The following is a 21,835-nucleotide window of genomic DNA, read 5'->3' as shown; positions in this document are numbered from 1 at the left end:
GATAGACCCAATCCTTATGAACTTGAACCAGTTTGACGCCACTTACTACCATGTGCACTGTGGCTTTAGATCACAAAGACTTATACCAGCCCTACAAAGGTGTGTAAACTCTATTCCGCCAACGACAAAAGAGAGTTTGCCCTCCACTACATCTCTCAGTATGGTGAGATATGTAAGGAACAGCGTTGGTTTTGGCGGACGCGTCCAGGCTGCTGCTACTGGCCGGTGAAGGCAGCTGTTCCCCGGAGTCTCCCGGTTCCCAATCCCGGAGCGGTGACAGATGTGCGGCAGGCTGGGCACAGCTTCCCCATATCCTTAGTCCCGTCCAGATAAAAATACGGAATGATATCGCGACAACGGCTCGTTTTAATTCGTTTTCAATAAAGCCTGGTTGTCACTTACAGTCATAACTGACAAGGTTCAACTGACCAGACGAGAAGGATAAAAACGGCCTTGTTGCTAGGTGGCTAGCCTAGCCAGCTAGCTAATGCTAACTAGCTGTAGCGTCCAAGCCGGGGGAAAGCAAAACTCACAAATCCTCAGCCGTGGAAGTCTTCTTTACCAAACGGCCGAGTGTAAAGTTTGGGCCGCAGACAGGTGAATAAACCGGTCACTGTCAAAAGGACAGTGGGAAGACACCTACAGCCAGTCAGCCAGCTTGCTAAATAGTTACTGAATCGTGGTGGGTTAGGATGCCTGTTCCCGTCCGTTGTTTTGTCTCCAGTCCAGGACCAGGGCGCAAAATACTGTCCTCTGTCCCGATTTGGCCCCAAACCCGGGACCGCAGCGGTACTTCCACCTGCTCAAATTTAATCCGGGGATATAAACAGTAGATATTCTACACACTGATCCCGGATACTGCGCTCAGACACTCAATCATTCCCCATTCCCGTGTAGTGAGATCCATCCCGTGTAGTCAGTAGCCAGTATCCCAGCCGGGAACGTCATTACCTTCAATGTGTTTCCTCCCACCAGTTCAAGCTGGCCACAATAAACAGTACGTCTTCCGGTTAGGATTTTCAAAATAAAACTCTTATCGGGGCACGTGGTGCAACGTTTTTGGAATAATACAAAGCACTACAATGAGGACAAATAATATATTCTAGGGGAAATCTGTGCTAAATTGAGATGTTGTCCTTTCCTTCAATATATTAGGCAGGCACTAGGCATTTCAGAGGATAACCTTTAGAAAAAGTTGTGCTTTTTCCTAAAGGTTAAAACTGACTTTTTTTTTCTAGAGAGTAGACATCCTTTAAGTTTTCTGGTAGCTTTTTTGTGTGTGTGTGTGTGTGTGTGTGTGTGTGTGTGTGTCATCAAATATTAATTTGCTGTGGCAAAACAAGAAATGAGTAAACTATGACCTCCTTCATAAACAGAAATCAAATGTATTTTCAGAAAAGCTTTCATGTTTCTTTCCCTCATTAAAAGACCTTATCCTCATATAACTGCATTGTGATTCTACATACTACAATGTGTACAATGAATTTACATCATAAAAATGTATGTCAGTCTAAAAAGTAAAGGACGAACTAAATTCAGGTGTCTTTATCATCCCTGACCATATTATACTAATTTTAGTCTTTTATTTTAAAGCTGCAGTTTCCCTCTCTATTTAATGTAATGATCTCACTGAGTATTTTGATGTCGTTTTTTGCTGTTCTGTACACCCCAAGACATGTAGTGACAAATTTTACGCTTTTATTTTGGAGATCAAACTACCCCTTTTCCGGTACTTTTCTAGCCAACATTAGCTAGCTTGACGCAGTTGGATTCAAGCAGATACTTATTGCGTGGAGCCTACGCAAAAAGGGCAAGTTGCCCCACCAGTAAATACTACTCATTTCTCTTTATCTATTCCTTTTGAATCTTGACAATAAAAGTTTCTAAATTTGTATGGAAAACAAAGTTGTTAAGTGCTCAAACACCTCTGACATTAAAAAAAAACACCCAATCAAGCATACAATAATAAAAAGATACAACAATGTTAATGCTGCACACTTTAATGTTTATTTGCTATATTTACAAATACATATAGCTGTATTGGCTAGATTTGCATGTAATGAAAATCAGCTAATTTATCAAAAACAGTTCATTTTTAGATTTTAAAAATACATTGATCCCTCATCATAAAGCACAATCAATGGTATTGCTTTCATAGTATTTGTACAATCCACGCAAATAGTTCACATTGTGTTCATATAATCTCTTTGAAACTGAAGTTCAGCATTGCTCAATCAGTCTTGTCCAGTGTTATTGTCGTAATGCTGGTATTTTCTCTCCATCCACCAGTAAATAGTGCACAATGCCGCTCTTTTTCTTCCCACTGCTTATGGCCTTGATGCAGCACTCGTGTTCCCCCAGCATGAAGTGTGTCTCTGTGCCATCGTCTACAAACTCACCCTGTGAACAGCGGACGAGAGGCTCTGAGAAACCGTCACATAACTTTGCGATTTGGTCAAAAAGAATTGGTAAAGTTAGGAAAGGTTTAATCTCAAAATGCTATAGGCCTACAAGCACTTGAAATCCATCTGTCAACAGGTGAACAGTAAAGATGATTCCACCCTCCAGTCAAAAAGACACATGATTCCAAAATTAGTTTCTCTTTCATGTCAGCAATCATTTCGTTACACTATTTTTGTTACACTATTTTTATTTTTTATGTTTTTTTTTAAAGTTGAATATCTCATTTTGGAAGCAGACTCAATTTAGCCATTAAGTGATGAGAACACTGACACCAGAATCATCCATGTGTCCCCGGTACAACATGTTGACGGAGTGTCCATGCTAACACTTTAGCGTACACTATGTTGAGTGATAGTAGGCGACTAGCATTATCTCAAAACACAGAATATTAAACTTTGTTGCAGCTCTAACACTAAATAGTAAGTAATTTTAAATTATATGTGGCTAAATCTGTCAGTTTTCTGTAGGAGATTATTAAAATTTACATCAAACATGATACAAAATAGCATACTGGTTTGAACTATCAGGTATTTTTTCTCTCTGTTTTCATAGGACTATAGGAGACTGTGTGCAGCTAAAAAATCACTGCACAGTGGATGAATATGTGGTTGCACCTGAAATAGTTCCAAAAATAAACTGTGGCTTCATCAGCTTTATTGACTTAATGATATTTCATTTTTAACAAAGTGTTAGTTAGCCTCCTATCACTCAACATAGTGTATGCTAAAGTGTTAGCATGGAGCACTGGGGCCAGTCATCTCCAGAGGACACATGGATGATTTTTATGTCTATGGTCTTATACTGTGTTCATGTCATATCAGATTTATGGTAAATACAATATAGCCTGCAGAATCTAGAGTGTGAGTATTTATGTTTGTGGCCCCAGTGAGAATCAAACCTCTAATCCTGGCAGTCTAGTGCCTTGCTCGACCCACTGAGCTGCACAGGACCATTTAGTATCAGTTGTTACAGCCGCATTATTTCAGATTAATCCCTCAGGATTTACTTCAGTAGTTCAGAGGCACTAGGGCCACTGTGTGTGTGTGTGTGTGTGTGTGTGAACTTTGTGCAGTTTCATGACATTTACATTATATTTTAGGCATTTAGCTGCAGATTGGAGGAATTTACGCCAACATTTCTCAGAGGCTGCACATTTGAGTGAAACCTCAATGGGCGGAGCCAAAGTACCTCGTGTTCTCTGGCCAAATTACATGGCAGTGGATAAGTGCACACTTAACTCCAACAAGCATTGAATGACCCCTCTTTCTAGGGCATCCTACTGGATCTTGTGCAATAATTACATTTATTCTAGTGCAATAATTACATTCATACTAGTGCAATAATTACATTTATTCTAGTGCAACAAGTACACTTATTCTCGTGCAAAATTACATCGTATTTACTTATTTATTTTTACTTATTGTTTTAGAACCTGTGTTGTTGGCTGTGGATGTTTGTTTGCTGAGGTTGTTTTGTTTCGTTGCTGTTTTGTTCCCTGTGTCTTTAATTGCACTGATCAGGAGAAGCGCTCCTAATTTCATTGTATTCTGTACAATGATAATAAAGGCTTTCTATTTCTATTTCTATAAGAGAGGAGGTAGCCTAGCTAAGCACTCTTGCTACTAACTGAAGAAATGCAATCTAGCCATTATATTTATCTGAGTTAGCTAGTTAGTTCATGACAAAAAGAAGTCATTGCTGTTTATGTTTTTTATTTATATTTTGACCAGAGTTCCTTCTTTGCCATTCAAGTTTGCCAGTTAGCTAACTTGTGCTCTGTTTTTTTTTGGCTCCGCCCACTGAGGTTTAACTCAACCAATGAGATTATTTCTGTTGCTGAGAAACGTTTGTATCGTTAAAACTCCAATCTGCCATTCAGCTGACACTTTGGTCCAGTGTGACTTAAAATGAGTGACCAGTGAACAGTGATGAGTTGTTTCAGCTGATATGTACAGTAGATGTTCCATGTAGAAGATTCATGTATAAAACATACCAGAGCAAAGAATAAGGGAATAATGTGACTGATTTGATGAGACTAGATTGCAGTCTCATTGAATCAGTTGGGGCCAAAGCATTTTTGAATACACAAGAGTGAATCTTACCATGGTGTCCATCTTCTGTCCATTGCACCACACGTCCATTGTGTCTTTTTCTGTTGGAAGGAACAATTAAAGAGTTTGTTTCAAGAATGTCATGTATCTGTTTTGGGGAAAAGACATTGTCTGAAACCAAGCACTTAAGTTAATTTTATTCTTTAACCTTTATTCTTTATTCTAACCTTTATTCTTTAATTTTGTGCTATCAATCATCCTGTAGAGTAGGTGTCCTGTTTTTCAGATGATGGATATCTCATTTTGGAATGACCTTTTTCAAATATAAATCACCCTGTTCAGCAAGTTGACACTCTTGCTGCAATACTGGGACTGAACTATGTCTACCTCTAATTATACAGTTATGTAATTACTTATCATTTAGTTACTGCTGTCAAAACTGCAAAACTTTCTTCTTGTATTTACAGCTTATTACCATGCATTGACAAAGTAATTCATTATTTACTGCAAAATGTGTTAATTTAAATGAATTTCAGCCACTCTAGCACATGAGTACATTCCAAAACATATGGAAAAAACTGCTGCCTGCTTGTCATTGCTTCACTTGCTTATCATTCCAGTCCACACTGAAGCCTATTTTAAAGATATTTTGAAATATCTTGCTTGGAGCAAATCTTAACATTTCAAAGCTGAGCTCTCCTCTATTATTTTTGATAAGGTTTCCATTGTAAAGATGTTGATACAGTGTACGGTTTGGTTTCCAGTGTACAGTCAGGTTGCTGACAGTAGTGTGTCCCAAAATAACCCATGAGCACACCGTCTCACCTGAGTAGATTATGATACAGTGGGTCAAGCGCTCGCCTAAATTCCCCCCTGCAAACACTTAGCTATAGTTTGCAGTTACATAACCACACAGAAAGAAATAAAATCTACTGTCAACAGTTGTGAACTCGTCGTGTCTCACTGAGCCTCACCGAGCACGATCCTGCAGTCCTCTCCGTCCACTTTGTGCAGCCAGGTCTTGGTGGACTTGGCCCTGTTGTCGATGAACTTCTCCAGGCTCTTGCCGCCGACCTCCAGAGAGTATTCGTAGGCGAAGCCGGTGATGGCCTCGATGTTTATGGTGGCTCTGGTCTGTGTGCCTCCGACCGTGAAGGTTTCCTTTCCGACCAGCTTGAACATCCAGTCTTTTCTGACGACTTCCTGTTGGAGAAACCAGTGAGGAAACATCTGCTTGATGGACATTCTGCTGGGTTATTAGGTGGGAAATGCAATGAACACCAGCTACCAGACACTGATTCATTCATTCATGTTCTTTACATGCGTATTCCTTTTCAGGGTAACAGAGGCCTGGAGCTTATCCCAGCATGCATTGGGTGTAGGTCAGGGGAAAACACCAACCCTGGATGGGTCCAACTACCAGAAAGACACCGGTACATTTTGGCCATGGCTGTTCAGTTTGTCAGCGTCTTTTCTATTCTTAAAAGCAACTGAAAATAGTGAGAGTGGCTTTTTATTTTGGAAGCCACCAGCTGCTGTGGATAAAAAACTAAATTGAAACCTCCTTCCCTTACGACAGGTTTGAGCCCATAAAACTCCCAGACACAGACCAGGGCCTACCTGTCCATTGACGTAAACAACGCGCTTCCCGGTGGTGGTCCCATGAGCGAACTCAATCCTGTAAACCCCATCGCTCAGCGCCACCTCCCACACCGCCACCAGGTCTCCGCCCAGCATCTTCTGAATCCACTCCGGCTCACAAAATCCCCCTTTCAAAGCAGCATCTCAGCCAGAATCTCATCTTTGGAGCTGAGCGTAGAAGCAGTGTTCCTCACGCTGTCCTGTCCGGCGCTATACTGTCCTGTTCTGTCCCGGGTGTCGGCTCAGCAGCAGGTGCATTACAGTAAGAGGCTTAGTGGTGCAGGCTCACTCTATACTGCCACATGCAATTAGGGCGAGGTACTGTATGTATCTCAGGTTCATTCAAGGCAGCAGAAGCTCTTCCTCTTCACATTAAGTCGGGTTGTAGGGTGGCTCAGTGAGTTGGAAGTTCAACCCCCAAGTGTCATTGAGCAAGGCACTGAAACCCTACCAGCTTCAGGGTTGCTGTTCTGTATCTGACCTCTGGCCTCTCTGTGTGGAGGGGGGGGCAGGAGAAAAGAGAATTTTCAATCAATCGAGTGTCAAGGAAAAAATCAATTAAAGCTGCACTAGGCAACTTTGCACATTGGTGCCACCGAATGGCAGCAGGAGGTAACTGTTTGAATTTTGAGGACTTCATTACCCAGAAAACATGCAAAGTAATGTAAGGGGATCAATGAAGTATCAGAAAAAATGAGTACAACTTCATGACAAAATCAGGAAATCTTCATAGGAATGGTTAGTTTTTTCAGTTCAGTTTAAAAAATACTATATGTTTTTAGCTAACAATGTAAAATTATATCATTTCATTCAGCCTCAGGAAGTATGTTTTTTCAAATGTGAGCTTACAATCCATGTACAGATTGCAAAAAAACTAACTTTACATATGAGCGTCCAAAGTTCCCTTTTACTAAACCAAAACCAAATTTTTCTTCTGCTGTGTAGATTATAAACTTTATTTTAAATATTTCCTGGGCACATGAGGCCCAAATTGATATCAGGTCTACAAATTCCACACTGAAACATCCATGTCATGGTTGTCTCTGCAGTGTTGCTGAATGCAGGATTTTGATATCAACAGTTGGTATCATTTGCAACCAAAATGTTTCAGGGCAAGGAATGGCATTTTTGCATATATTATGTAAAATTTAGAAATGAGTGCGTCATAAACCGGCCTAATCTAGGAGTGAGATTCAGATAATAGAAAATGAAATGCCACCATGATTTTAGTGAGAATTTGTTTAATTCATAAATAATTTATGTTTACATTTGAATTATCTAGCTGTTGCTTCTATCAGATTTTTAAGTAAAAGTAGAAATACCATAATGGAGAAATACTCAAAAGTAAAAGTCCTGCATTCAGAATTTTACTTAAGTAAAAGTATAAAAGTATTAGCCACAAAATGTACTTAAGTATCAAAAGTAAAAGTGCTCATTCTGTCAGATAAATGTAGTGGAGGAAAAAGTACAATATTTCCCTCTGGAATGTAGTGGAGGAAAAGTATAAAGTCTCACAAAATGGAAATACTCCAGTAAAGTGCCAGTACCTCAAAAGTGTACTAAAGTACAGTAGTTGAGTAAATGTACTTAGTTACTTCCCACCTCTGTCTGTATGGAACAACAGCAGCCAGCAGGTGACTCTTCTCTATATAAAAAGTTTCCTCTCCCTTCTCCCTGAAGGCAGACTGCAGCTCTAATGGGTCCACCACTGATTCAGACAAAGCTGCTATTGTGTTTTTGTTTTCAGAAGACACTGGATCCAGAGACAGTATAATGTGGAGGCTGCTTCAATCATATCTGAGCAGCAGCCAAATCACGAAATGCCAGCAGGCTCAGTGAATCAGGAGTCTGACAGAGGAGGATGCTTTTCTCACTTTCTCATAGGGTTTGGTAAAGGCTGTGCTTTACCTATATGGATAACATTATATATATAGACCACTCCTAGCCAACTGCCGTACTTAAAAAGACCTATACTACCAGTGAAAAGTTAGGACGCATGCAGCAGGGTCTGGTAGTGTCTTGCTCATGGACACTTCAGCAGGGCAGATGCCTGCTAAAATGGGGGATCGCATCTAGTGCTGGGCAATATATCGATATTATATCGATATCATGATATGAGACATATCGTCTTGGATTTTGGATATCGTAATATCGTGATATGGCATAAGTGTTGTCTTTTCCTGGTTTTAAAGGCTGCATTACAGTAAAGTGATGTCATTTCCTGAACATACCAGACTGTTCTTGCTGTTCTATTATTTGCCTTTACCCACTTAGTCATTATATCCACATTACTGATGATTATTTATCGAAAATCTCATTGTGTAAATATTTTGTGAAAGCACCAATAGTCATCCCTACAATATTGTTGCAATATCGATATCGAGGTATTAAGTCAAAAATATTGTGATATTTGATTTTGTCCATATCGCCCAGCCCTAATCACATCCAAGCTTTCTGGTTAACTCACTCTGTCACCCTGCTGCCCAACTTCCTCTTATTCGCCCAAATGTAATGCCGGTGTCAGTATGAACACTTCTCCTCCCACAGGAAGTGTTGAATCCAAATTTAAGAGTGAAATCCAAACTGTCTCCTAAACAGCAGCAGAGAAAGCTTCTCTCTCTCCTCTCTCGTCTCTTTGGTTTCTTTGGTATAAAGCATCACAGAGCGGCTGGTTGGTAAACATGAGGGAGCTGTGTGATATTTACTGACCTCACCGCACAGGATTTCTGGGCATTGAAGTTCAAATTTTTCAAACAGTTACCTCTCACTGCCAGCATGCAAAGTTGCCTGCTGCTTTAATCAAAAACACAGCAGTAAAAAAAAGAAGAAAACTCTTGGATAACAACTGACAAAGCTTTAAAAATTAAAAATAAGGCATTTTGGCAACAACAGCCTTTGTCAAGAAATGTTTTACTCTGGTTGCGACAGATTTCAAAAACAGCCAGGACAACAAGGAAAGAAGGGTTGAAAGAAGGAAGAAAGAAAGAAAGAAAGAAAGAAAGAAAGAAAGAAAGGAAGGAGGGAAGGAAGGAAGGAAGGGAAGAAGGAAAGAAGGTAAAGAGGAAGGGAGGGAGGGAGGGAGGAAGGAAGGAAGGAAGGAAGGAAGGAAGGAAGGAAAGTACCTAGCTGTTTCTGGTCCTTCCAGTCCAACCTGTAATAGAAACAGTCGGCTACTAAAAGGCCTGAAGGCTTCCATGATTATTATGCAATCCCTCTAATAAATGATAAGAGTTGGAGTGAGATCAGGTTTCCTCTTATCAGGTGAAGCTGGCGTTTTGTTTAGTCACACAGTCTGGGATCTGGATCTGGATCTGGATCTGGGCAGAGAGGCAGGCCTCAACACACCAGCAGCTTCAGTCCTGTGTGGGTTCATGGATTTATTGGTGGGAGACTCTGCTAATTAAATGATTAATCAGAGTATTGATGAGAAAACTTGCCCCTGCATCCTGACAATGAGTCTTTGAACTCCTACCTTCTTATTTACTGTGACTTCTTCTGGGTAATATTGTCAGATACATACCTAAAATGTTAAGTTTAAGAATAAATATACATTCAGTTCTGTAGAGTATGTTACTGGTGTATTTTTCAGGATCAAGAGAGTCATCATGCTGACTGAAAAGCATTTGTACCCATTCAGACTTTTCCATTTTTACTTTATTTTAATAAATACAATTGTTTGTTTGGTCTCTTTTTATGAGGGTGTTTGGTGTGTTTGATCACACACTGTTTAATGTTTAATGCCAGGATGTAAATGATTGACAGGTCTCACCATTGAAAATGTAAGGTTAGAGTGCCATCTAGTGGTGAAAGAGGATATGACAGCTGGACTCATAAAGTTAAATATTCCATATATTCCATAATGACCTCTGTGTGTTATGGAAGCCATGGCTTAGTGACAAGGTGTGTGTTTTCTCATTTAACTTTGGAATCAAAATTTCCATCTTATCTATATTCATTTTATGTGTTTACTAATTAATACATGAATATATATATGAATGGGAAATATAATTCCAAAAACCTTTAATGTGCGCAGCTCACAAAAAGGTTGATCTTTGACTCCCATATCAACCAGTAACTCCAATTTAAATGTTTCTTTTCCTTTTTTGCTTGAACTGAAAGTTTGTTCATTGATGTGCTTCACTGTGTGCAATTATATACAAAGCCTCTTCATTACCACTGTATAATCATATAATATTATAATATTATACTGTCAATCAATATATCTAAAAAACAGATGATCCAGTCTAAGTGTTACCATTTTTCCAACCTGGGACTTAAATTAACCTCTATCCTTTAATAAGTGCCATCATTTATTTTTATTTAATTATATCAGTCATGTTTTTCCACATGTTCCCCCCTAATGGTGGATATCTCAGCTTGGAAGGAAACTTTAATAACTTTAACATAACATTTGACGTGCATGTAGGATTTCTCCCTTGTGATCATCCTTTTGCATCAGTTGGCCTCTTTTGGATTTATATTCTTTTTGTCATATTATATAACAGTGTCAAAAAATCAGTTATAATCAGTTATACCATTCGGTATCAAGCAGGCACCTCCCATCATAGGAATGACATTGAATTGGACCCCAAATTTCTTGAGAAAGTTAAATAGTAAATTCTGGCATCCCAGAACACTAGACCTACACTTCACTGACACTACATCTACTCTTAGGTTTAATGAGAAATGAGACTGGTTATGTCAACTGTTTCCTTTAAAGTCTACTAACTCCAACAAAGATGTCTGTTATGCAATGTAACCCACATACAGTAAACCCACATCAGGAAAAATAAAGAAGCGGTAATCAATGTCTTTTCTTTTATTATCAAATGTATATGATGTCCTCTGTGAGTCAAGCACAACAGAAACATGCACTGTGACTTGCTTGAATAGTACAACACAAAGAGCCTCTTTAAATCAGACTCCATAAATATGCATACGATGGAATGAATTTGTATAGGATAATTATGTAGGTGAATTAAATAATAGATTCCCTCATGAATTTGATTATAAACATAGTGGCGTTTGTGTGGTAGGTAAAGAACGAAAGCATTCATACAAAAAAAAAAAAAAAGAGTGTCTTGAGATGTAATTACATATCAGGAGGAATGTGTGATCATATTCAAACCTTATGGGTAAAAAAGGTGGGAGGAGAGGGAAGGGAAGGGAAGGGGTTCATGCTGAAAACGGATGTGTTCACGGTACCGCACGGTGCTTTGGATAAAACTGTCCACCAAATGGAAAATGTGGATAAATTCCCAAACTGCATCACCAACCTCCTAGCCGTAGATTTGAAGGGTTTCATTCCTAAACGCTTGGGTTCTTCCTAAAACTGGACAATATTGCACATCGTTAACCAAAGCACAAACTTTTGTCAAACTACAAACTGTGATGCCTCTTTCCCGTCATCCTGGACTGAATTATTTGTCAAGGATTCCTATAAAGTACCGCTCAAATTTTACAACACTTTTATGGAGTTGACTCAAACCATAAAAGTGGCTAAATGGACATGACAGCTCAGGCACAAAATCTCAGGACAGGGGCTCTATAAAATAAAATCAGATCATCAGATCATCAACCTCCAAAAAAATGACGGTGGCTGAAACACCAGAGAAACAAACCAGCTACAGTTACAGTTAATAGTGTTCGGCTAATGAAGTTTCCCACCTTGGTGACATAAAAAGCTCAGATTCACGCTCAGATTCTCTCTTCATGTAGGAGAGAAAATCATGTCAAACTGCCAAAAAAAAAGCCCAAATCTGGCAATTTTGTGTTTCTCCGGGAACACCGGTGTTACACCGGGAACCTTACATCCCTCCTACAACACAACTTCAAACCTTTTCTGAATTGTCTGGGTCAACTCCTCATTTCTGCACACATCCAATCCACCAAGCAGGACTTTAAATTTCAAGTTTCCAAACGAGTTAACCCTTTATTCCTTTATTTTTAACACACAAAAAGATGCCGTGCTCGCTGCGGCCTCTAGTTTAAAAAGATGAAATAAATCCCAACATCGATGGGTTGGATGTATACAGAGATGCAAAGTGGATGCAAATAATTCTGAAAAACTCTGAAGTTATGTAGTATTAAGTATGTTTGTCTGCAAGCGAGCAAAGAAACACTAAATGGACTAATTTTGGGAGCGTTGTCTCTGTATAAAGAAAGAGAGAAGAGCGAATCAGGGGAAACACGAAGGTTACATGACAACTTTCAGATTTACGTTCCATTCCTGTGGATTCCAGCATGTCAGAGCCAACACGCTGCTCTTAATCAGATCCAGTTATGTGATTTGGTTGAAGCAGTGAGGCTCAAGTCAGAAGGCAGTGTACAGCTGCATGGTATTGACAAAACAAAATGATCCTGTGATTCGTAGGGTGAATATTGTATATGAATTCTGATACATTGGGACACCGCATTATTAATTAATTTGGATCTTGTGCATTTGGGGGAAAAAAGCAGTTTCAGGGTGAAAAACTAAATATGAATCTTTGGTTTTAATGGAGTTAAAGATGTTCTCTGACTTCCAATGTGATTTTTAGACGGCACTTTGGGCACAACATCAAAACATTAAGGCTTAGGTGGCTCTCTGAAACACTTTTCCCTTTTTCCCCACTCCAACTCCTGCAGTTTGGAAATCGCAGCAGTTAATATTGCAATTTCGATAGTTTGCAGACGAACTGTGCGGCCTGTGTGTTGTGAAGCCGCGGCCCGGCCGGCTCAGTTCGTCTGTCGGAGGCCTGGTTCTGGTTTTGGCATCTCGTCTCCTCGGCTGTAGCTTCCAGGTTAAAGTATGCAGCAGCGCTGCTTCTTCTTCTTCCCGCTCGGCCCGTTTTTGTCCTTGCTCTCTGACATTTTCTTCTTCCGGACTTCCCGCATGAGGTCGAAGAAAACCTGAGAGAAAGAGGGAGAAGTCAGAGCTCACATTAACTGGTGGACAGACGTTTGGTGAACATTTTGTTGCTCATAAGGCATCATAAGACATCATCAGCAAATTATGGATGCATTATATGGAAATAATACTAAGGACAACTTTCTTAACTGTGATTATGGGAACAGTGGTGATGCAGCTAGGTATGAATGCAAAGTTGCCTAGTGCAGCTTTAAGTAAAAGAAAAAGCCTGTATTATTAAGCTGTATTATTGCTTTTATACAACAATTACCAATGCATTTGTCCAGGTTTTCTCCATACTAGTATACATACACAAGAAAAAGAAACAGTAGAAAACCACAAACATCGCTGACTAGTACCTTATCAATACATTTTTTCACACATCTATTGAACCAGGCCTGGGTATAAATCCTCACTTTTCCGACACTGTTTTGCACAAAATAATAATAATATATATATATTTAATATAGGGTGGCCTTGACTAATATAGGGTGAGCTTAACTTAAAAGCCAAAGGTTTGATTCCCACAACAGCCTGGTGTTGTCGACCTGCTGAAAAATTCTACATCACTCTGGATGAGAGTTTTGGTTAAATGCCTAAAAAAATAAAAATATAAATACAGTCGGTAGTTTGGGTACGGCACCTTGTCGACGTTGGCTCGTGTCTTGGCGGAGGTCTCCACGTACTGCACCCCCCACTCCCCCGCCCGGCCCCCCGCCTCGTCAGCAGAAACCTGCCGCCGCTCCTCCAGGTCCGACTTGTTTCCCACCAGCAGCAGAGGGATCCCGTCCTCCTCCTTCACCCGCAGGATCTGCTCCCTGACACACACACACACACACACACATCAAACATCATGTCAGATACATTTCAAAATAAAACACTGATTATGGTTTCTTCTTTTAAAGGGGCGATAAGTATGATTTTTACTATTCCATGGCACAAAACGACCATAATACATCTGCAGGGGTTGATAGGGTTGTTGATAAATACTAATGACTCAGCAATTACTTGGCCAGCTACTGAGATTTCAAGCCTTTCAAGCCTGAACTCTGTGTTGGAACAAAAACCAGGTTTGTGGGCCAAAATCAATGAAACATCTGAGACGGGAGGTGCCAGTGACACACTCACTCTCACCCACCTCCCTTTCCTCTGACTCCAAGCCAGCTTTCTACTCCATCAGGTTAATTAGCTCAAGTGGTATTTACATTCTGCATAATGGTAAACACACAAAATCAGTTTTAATAGATGGCATTTTATTGAAATAAGTGCTGCTTGGTGGATTGAATATATGCCGAAATGTAGAGTGGACCTTAACACTTCAGAACCAGTGTTGTCATGTTATTTAAGTTATTGAATATTTAAGCTTTCGAATGTTATCCAATAGATCGTTCTCTTATAGTTATGTTTGTTTTCTAGTCAGCTGCAGGTAAGATTTTAGGAGTGTGGAGATATTAAAACATTAAAACACTGAAACATAGTAAACACTGAACTGGCAAATTTCGGCATGCAGTTTGAGGTGACTCAAACTCTCCCATTCAAAGTCAGAATGCGATACCGGGGCTTATGGGTGATGCGGATCAGACCTGAACTCGGAGGTGGCGGTGAAGGACTCATGCTCCGTGATGGAGAAGACCAGCAGGAAGCCCTCTCCGCTGCGGAAGTAGTTGTCTCTGATGGCGGCGTAGTCCTCCTGGCCCGCCGTGTCCAGGATGTCGATCTGCACCTCCTCCCCGTCCAGCACCACCTTCTTCCTGTAGCTGTCCGCCTTGGTGGGCTCGTAGTCCTCCACGAACTGGGAGACAAAAGGTGAGGGTGACGCTCATTACCACGGGATTTTGATTATCTGATTCTAAAGATCTGATTCTGTGAGATCAAAATCGCTTTATATCCACACTTGGCCTGAAAATGGCGGTTATGTGTCTCCTGTAGCTGTATTTATTCAAGTCTGTGTCTGCATTTGTTTTTCCTGCTCTCCCATTCCATCTCTTTACATTGCTTGTATGCACTTTGTGGCTGGATTGCGTCCAGGCTAAGTAGAATTTGATCGCAATGCAAGACTGAACAGTCATTTAACAGTCATCAAAACAGGGAAAAAAAGGACTAACATGAGGAGTTAATTTCCAAAACAATATCCATTTTGCAAATAACATTCATTACCTGACATTCAGCATTCAACATCCCTAAAGTATCCATGAAAAGTGTAGCATTTTACCATTAATACAGCACTACCACATTCATTTTGAGACATTAGTATAATTATTGTAAACAAAATGAGACCATCACTGAGAAGCCTGTCAGCATCTACTCAGCATTTTCCATTGTTTCTCCACCTGGTCGGATTTGGAGGGAAATCTGCTGGATTTCTTTACGGCAGTGGTTCTCAATGAGGGGGTTCCAGGGGGTCCCCAGCAAATTGATGAATTGTTAAACTTCACCATTATTTAATTTACAACAAGTTAACACAATTAGAGAATGTAGATGAATGACTGTTTTCATCATAGTTTCACTGTTATCTCTCTGCCTACAATACAGACAGTCAAGGAATTCTGGACAAAATCGTATCTAACAATAAAAATATTCTCAGATTTGGGTCCACGAGAAAAAAATATAATCAAATGGGGTGCCGTGGCTCTAATGTGAACTAAATTAGGGGTCCTTGATATGAAAAAGGTTGAGAATCACTGATGTAGCCTATAGTATATGTCCCTTATGTTTGTTGCTATGTAGATGCTTAAATAAATGCAGATGATTGAAGTGTTATGGATGCTCTTCTCAGCACTTCCACTTTCTAGTCCTTTGCACAGTTAATTGAAACTATTTATGAATTCTCACACATTAAAAAATAAAATATAAAACACACAGCATCTTTGACAGTCCAGTCAGTCAAGGGGAACTTGGAATGTCACTAACCTCATACAGTATGATGTCACAATGAGGGCAGAGAAAGTGATGCTATAATTCCAAGTGCAGCAGCCCACAGAGACATTTCACTTTTTGACGCAATGGAGGCGACACGCAATAGAAAGAGAGACAAGAGGAATAATTACATGGAGGTCCAGCAGAACACACAGCCTGAGGATGCCCAGGTAAGCTCCGCCCACGGCACAGCAAGGCAGACCTACCTGGAAATCCCTGTGGAGAGGAAGACTGGGCTCCTGAACCCAGTCTGCAGCAGCGAGGAACATCTGCTGCTCATAGAGGCAGAACAACATCTCAAGCTGGTTCTGGGTCTGGACTCTTCTGTCCAGCAGCAGGAACAGACCCAGACCGAGAAGAAATGGAGCAGAAAGGTATATCGGAAGATGAGGGAGGCAGATGAATATCTTAGGAAGATTCTGGACCTGGACTCTTCTGCCCACAACCAGGTCCAGTTCATGTTCCTGGGCCTGGCTGAACAGGTCCACACCCAGAAAAAATGGAGCAGCGAGGAACATCTGATGATGATAGAGGCAGAAGAACATTTTAAGCTGGTTTTGGGCCTGGACTCTTCTGTTGAGAAACAGGAACAGACCCAGACCAAGAGGAAATGGACCACCCAGGAATATCAGATGATGAGGGAGGCAGATGAATATCTTAGTGAGATTCTGGACCTGGACTCTTCTGCCCAGGCCCAGAACCAGGTCCAGTTCATGTTCCTGGGCCTGGCTGAACAGGCTCAGGCCCAGGAAAAGGCCCAGGAAGAGGCCCAGGAAGAGGCCCAGGCCATGTTCCATGCCCATGAACAGGCACAGATCCAGGACCAGGCCCAGGCCCAGGCCCATGAACAGGCCCAGGAAAAGGCCCAGGACCAGGATCAGGCCCAAGCCCAGAAACAGGCCCAGGAAAAGGCACAGGTCCACATCCAGGCCCAGGTCCATGCCCATGAACAGGCCCAGGTCCAGGCCAAGGAACAGGCCCAGGAAAAGGCACAGGTCCATGTCCAGGCCCAAGTCCATGCCCATGAACAGGCCCAAATCCAGGCCCAGGAGAAGGCCCAAGTCCAGGCCCAGGAGAAGACACAGGTCCAGGACCAGGTCCATGCCCATGAACAGGCCCAGGAAAAAACCAAGGACCAGGAACAGGCCCAGGAACAGGCAGAAGCGCAGAAACAGGCCCAGGAAAAGGCCTACGAAAAGGAACAGGTCCAGGTCCACGCCCATGAACAGACCCAGGAAAAGGCACAGGAAGAGGACCAGGTCCAGGCCAAGGAACAGGCCCAGGAAAAGGCCCAGGAAAAGGCCCAGGTCCATGTCCACACCCATGAACACACCCAGGAAAAAGCACAGGAACAGGCCCAGGTCCAGGCCAAGGAACAGGCCCAGGAAAAGGCACAGGTCCACGTCCAGGCCCAGGTCCAGATCCAGGCCCAGGTCCATGCCCATGAACAGGCCAAGGAACAGGCCCAGGAGAAGGCACAGGTCCAGATCCAGGCCCAGGTCCATGCCCAGGTCCATGCCCATGAACAGGTCCAAGTCCAGGCCAAGGAACAGGCCCAGGAAAAGGCCCAGAAACAGGCCCAGGAACTGGCCCAAGTCCAGGCCATGGAAAAGGCATGGATCCAGGTCCAGGCCCAGGTCCATGCCCATGAACAGGCCCAGGAAAATGCCCAGAATCAGGTCCAGGTCCAGGCCCAGGTCCATTCCCATGAAAAGGCCCAGGAAGAGGCCAAAATTGCCAACAAGCAGACGCAGGAGAAAGCGCGAGAGTGGGCAAAGAGAAAAAGCTTCATGCTGGATAGGATTACTGTTCTGGAGAGGGACATCAATGAGGTTTTGGAGGCAAAGAAGCAGAAGAAGCGTAGCTTGCTGCGTAGACTCGTTGATGCCCTGACTCCGAAACGCAAGGAGAAAAAGAAGAAGAACAAGGGGGACAAGACGGAGTCTTCTTCAGTGTGAGCACATTGACACCTGTGCACACATACACACACATCCTTTTCCAACCCACCACAGCACCACCCCCCCACCCCTGTACATCCCCCAAATTGCATTTAATAAACGATATCACAAATGATATCTCAAAAAATGTGCTGCCTGTATGGTTGTATTTCTGTAGAGATTTGTAAGTTCCACTACAGTCAATAGACTATCAATTGTTTGTGTGTTTTCTCTATTTAAATGCTGCTAAAAACAGGACCTGCTCTTCTCTCTCTCCTAAATGATCAAACTCAGAAATGGAAGTGGAGCTTCCATGTTACTCTACATTTATTTCATCCTGGAGTCACATTGTGACCTTGGAATCTGAAGGTTCCAGTTGACATTTTAATCCAAAATAATTTACTCATGTAATGCAGCTCTAAAAGAAGTCTTAATATATTGCTGAAGTTTGATGTAGATGGGTATATTAACTTTACAATAGGGGGGGTGACATTCGAAAATGTGACTCTGACACAGCCCATAATTACAACCAATAGAAAATAATGAGAAAAAACATCACACCACTACAATCTGCCTACAATACAGATTGTCATGGAATTCTGGAGAAACTTGTGTCTAACAATAAAAATATTCTTAGATTTGGGTCAGAGAAACAAAATCTAATCAAATGGGGGTCCGTGGCCCTAATGTGGACTAAATTAGAGGTCCATGATATGAAAAAGGTTGAGAATCACTGCTTTAGGGCACAAAACAGGAAGAGGTTCTGTTCTTCCAGAGCAAACTGAGCTAAAGCTTTCAGAGTTTCTGGCAGCAGATGGTGGAAGGAGAGAAAGGAAGATGGAAAAATCACTTCCAATGTTGATCTTCCTCAGGGAGGGGGAGGGGGGCAGGAAGCAATGGGGCTTGTGGGAAATATAGTCTTAATGTGGAGAAACACTAGAACGAACAATACTAATGGTGTGAGATAGAGGAGACCAGTCGTCTCCAACATGGTCTCATTTGTTTACGATGATTGTACCAAGGCATCACAGTTAATCTGACAATGGTATGTTGATGTTTAAGGGCTGTTGCCCTTTAAGCAGAGTGTCTGGCAGTGTTCCAGCGCGGCTCACCTCGTCGTACATGAACTGCAGGGTGAGGGCGGACTTGCCCACGCCGCCGCTGCCCACCATGATCACCTTGTGCAGAACCAGGGAGGTCTGGTTCTTGTTCTTGCCGGACGCCATGGCTCTGGTCTGCCTCAGTCCACAGGCTCACGGCTTTCACTGACAACTTAAAACCCTTCAGAGAGGAGCGGAGACAGGCACAGGAAGAGCGTCACACACACACACACACACACACAAACATACACAGTGACATGAAGAAAGTAAAGGAAGCACATCATGCATCCATAAACGAACACCATGCACAGGCTCAGTCGTACACACACACAGACACACACGCATACACGCGCACACACACACACACAGACATACACATGCACATAGACACAAGTTAGTGAAACTAGTAACATCCACATTAATAAAACATGTTGGCTAATTTGCCCCCAAAAAAACAAACAATGGAAAAATATATATATATTTCTAAATGACTGTCATAGTTGTGTCAAGTTTATAAGAAATACATTTAGAATAAAAAAATATGTATTAAAATTATTTCTATAGCACTTGAAGTTCTGTGAAATAAAAGGAACAAAAAAAAACATATTACCAAAGGACCATGTATGATATAAGACCATTAACAAGGCAGCATTATGTTCAGTCATGTAGGGAAATCAGCAGCTTTTCAACAGTCAGACCCAACGCCTTCTGATAAAGAGCCACTGTAAATATGCTGCAGGGTGGCAGCTGGAAAATCCACTTGTCAGTGACCTTTAAGGCTTGGCCTCACTGCGGTGCTGCCACTGTGCCTCCAAGGGCAGGACTATGAGGGCGGCACAGTTAGTAAGGCCAACAGGTGAGGTTTATACTGTAAGCTAAATGTATAATGGCAATGCCTGCTATTCCTAGACACGGTGAATTATGCAGGGAGTCTTCAGGGAAACCTCCATTTTAACACAAAATAAGGACTAAGTCAGAAGTAAGCCTACCTTTGCCAAAAGAGGAACCATAAATCATCATGTCAACATGACACTTTCAGCTTCCTCTATATTTTAATCAGCTGACAGGCAGAAACTAGCTACTGCATAAAAACACAAAACATCCACTTCTTCCTGGTTCCGCCTCCACCCAGGAAACTTCTGATTGGATGAAGACAAATGCGGGACACTCGTCGCCGGTCGCGATTGGCTGCGGGAAGTGTCAATCAACTGTCTACGCTGCGAAATGATAACTTCACGGTGAGATAGCTTGAGATAACGTTACAAACGGCTAGTGGGTTGCACTTGATCCCAAGGGAATTCAATAAATACGCTAGAAAATGCGTCACAGCTCCCTTAGTCTGCACGAAGGAAACTTTTAGCTGGTTAACCGTCGCTCGACAACAAACAAAAAGTCTAATATCTCACCTGGTAGCGTATTTTCTGTCTTCAACTGACGAATCCGCCATACAACGATATACATTCAACTTTTACAACTTGACCAGGATTTTCGCCCCACCTTACTCACTCCGACTGGACCAAAGAATGTGTATATTGAGAAGAGGAATCACTCCATATTTGAAAAAGGCACACTTCCTGTCTGCAAAACCGCCGACTTCTCCCACAGGCAGAGACGTTGGCATAGTCGTTACCATAGCGACCGGTCTGTAACTGACGTGAAATAAAAGCGTTTTTCGCAAACTCAGCTCCTTAAAAAACGTAAATTTTACCTAGAGAGCTAACAATACTTTAGGTTTGTGTGTAGTTTCATTCAAATAAATGTGAGATGTTTCTGACGGAAGGTATCAGCAGCAGAAGGCTGCCCCGTGCTAGTTTTCCAGACCAGGAAACAGCGGCGGAGTGATCCCTCTCTCCTTTTTTCTCCTCTCAGGACCGGAGCAGATAACACTGACAGGATATGATGTCACGGAATTCCTTCTGCTTTAAAGTTACACACAGTTTTTGTTTAATTTATTTGTATGGTTTGATGTTTATCGGGTTCTCAATCGTCACAAAATCTCACAGATTTTATTTTATTTTGTTTTGTTTCAGGTGAGGGATTATCACAATGAAAAAATAAATAATAATAATAATAATAATAGATATATATATATATATTTAAATATTGTTTGGAATGTTATCTGATTTTTTCAGTACCTTAATTTGCAGAAAATGGTGAAAGATTCATAGGTTTACTACCAGACATTACAAAACACACACACACACACACACACATACATGTAAATGACTGATGGCTGCATGCATCTCTTTCTATCTCTCGCTGTCTCTCTCACACACACACACACACACACACACACACACACATACACACACGGACACACAGACACACCCTATGTTGATGTTTGTCTCCATGATATATGAGGTGGTCATTTGTTATTTAATTTTAATTTTAAACCCATCTGCAAAGCACACATAATACAGATTTAAACTGAACCAAACTGAAGAAACAAACACCGACACCATTCTTTCAACACTTGCCACCAGCTTTGATGCCTTCACCCCAAATGACTGAGCTGACAGGATTTGACCTTTGACCCCCATGCAGGGTGACCACAGTAAACACTGCAGCATGTGGTTATGGGAGGAAAATATGAACCTCCGAAACATGAATAAAACATGAAGAAGCAACATCTGTTCTTACTGTTGGTTTGTTTCTCCTCAGTTTTCTCCAAAAACCACAAGATGCAACGTCAGATATAAACCAAACTCACAAAGAAACTGATGAATGAAAGAACAAAAATGCATAAATAAAACTACTCCCTAACTAAAACTCACCCTAATTTTAGTTTTGTTTTTTAGAAGTTTGCTGCAAACACAAAACTTCAAGATCACTGCAAAC

General features: G+C 41.5%; 2 protein-coding genes across 3 annotated transcripts; both read right to left on the bottom strand.

Moving 5' to 3' along the window:
- Positions 1-2,075: 2,075 nt before the first annotated feature.
- LOC139653930 (fas apoptotic inhibitory molecule 1-like) lies at positions 2,076-6,307 on the bottom strand. Its single transcript, XM_071530940.1, has 4 exons — positions 6,135-6,307; positions 5,489-5,717; positions 4,566-4,615; positions 2,076-2,400 (listed from the first exon to the last, which is right to left on the bottom strand). Exons 1-4 carry the CDS (start codon positions 6,249-6,251, stop codon positions 2,251-2,253), a joined length of 546 nt encoding a protein of 181 aa, XP_071387041.1. The 5' UTR covers positions 6,252-6,307; the 3' UTR covers positions 2,076-2,250.
- A 4,652-nt stretch (positions 6,308-10,959) lies between these two features.
- LOC139653927 (ras-related protein ralB-B-like) lies at positions 10,960-20,511 on the bottom strand. 2 transcript variants are annotated; one of them, XM_071530936.1, is made up of 5 exons: positions 20,404-20,511; positions 19,010-19,178; positions 14,628-14,836; positions 13,688-13,862; positions 10,960-13,046 (listed from the first exon to the last, which is right to left on the bottom strand). In XM_071530936.1, exons 2-5 carry the CDS (start codon positions 19,121-19,123, stop codon positions 12,939-12,941), a joined length of 606 nt encoding a protein of 201 aa, XP_071387037.1. In that variant the 5' UTR covers positions 19,124-19,178; positions 20,404-20,511; the 3' UTR covers positions 10,960-12,938. The 2 variants fall into 2 exon arrangements, with proteins under 2 accessions (XP_071387037.1, XP_071387038.1); XM_071530937.1 differs by lacking the exon at positions 20,404-20,511 and adding an exon at positions 19,987-20,120.
- Between the last annotated feature and the right edge of the window lie 1,324 nt (positions 20,512-21,835).

Source organism: Centroberyx affinis, unplaced genomic scaffold, assembly GCF_046629955.1.
Source record: "Centroberyx affinis isolate AG114_WGS23_722 - 3 ecotype Tasmania unplaced genomic scaffold, CSIRO-AGI_Caff_v1 ptg002001l_1, whole genome shotgun sequence".
NCBI lineage: Eukaryota > Metazoa > Chordata > Actinopteri > Beryciformes > Berycidae > Centroberyx > Centroberyx affinis.
The sequence above is the reverse complement of the archived record's forward strand: the minus strand, read 5'-3'. Positions and strand labels throughout refer to the sequence as shown.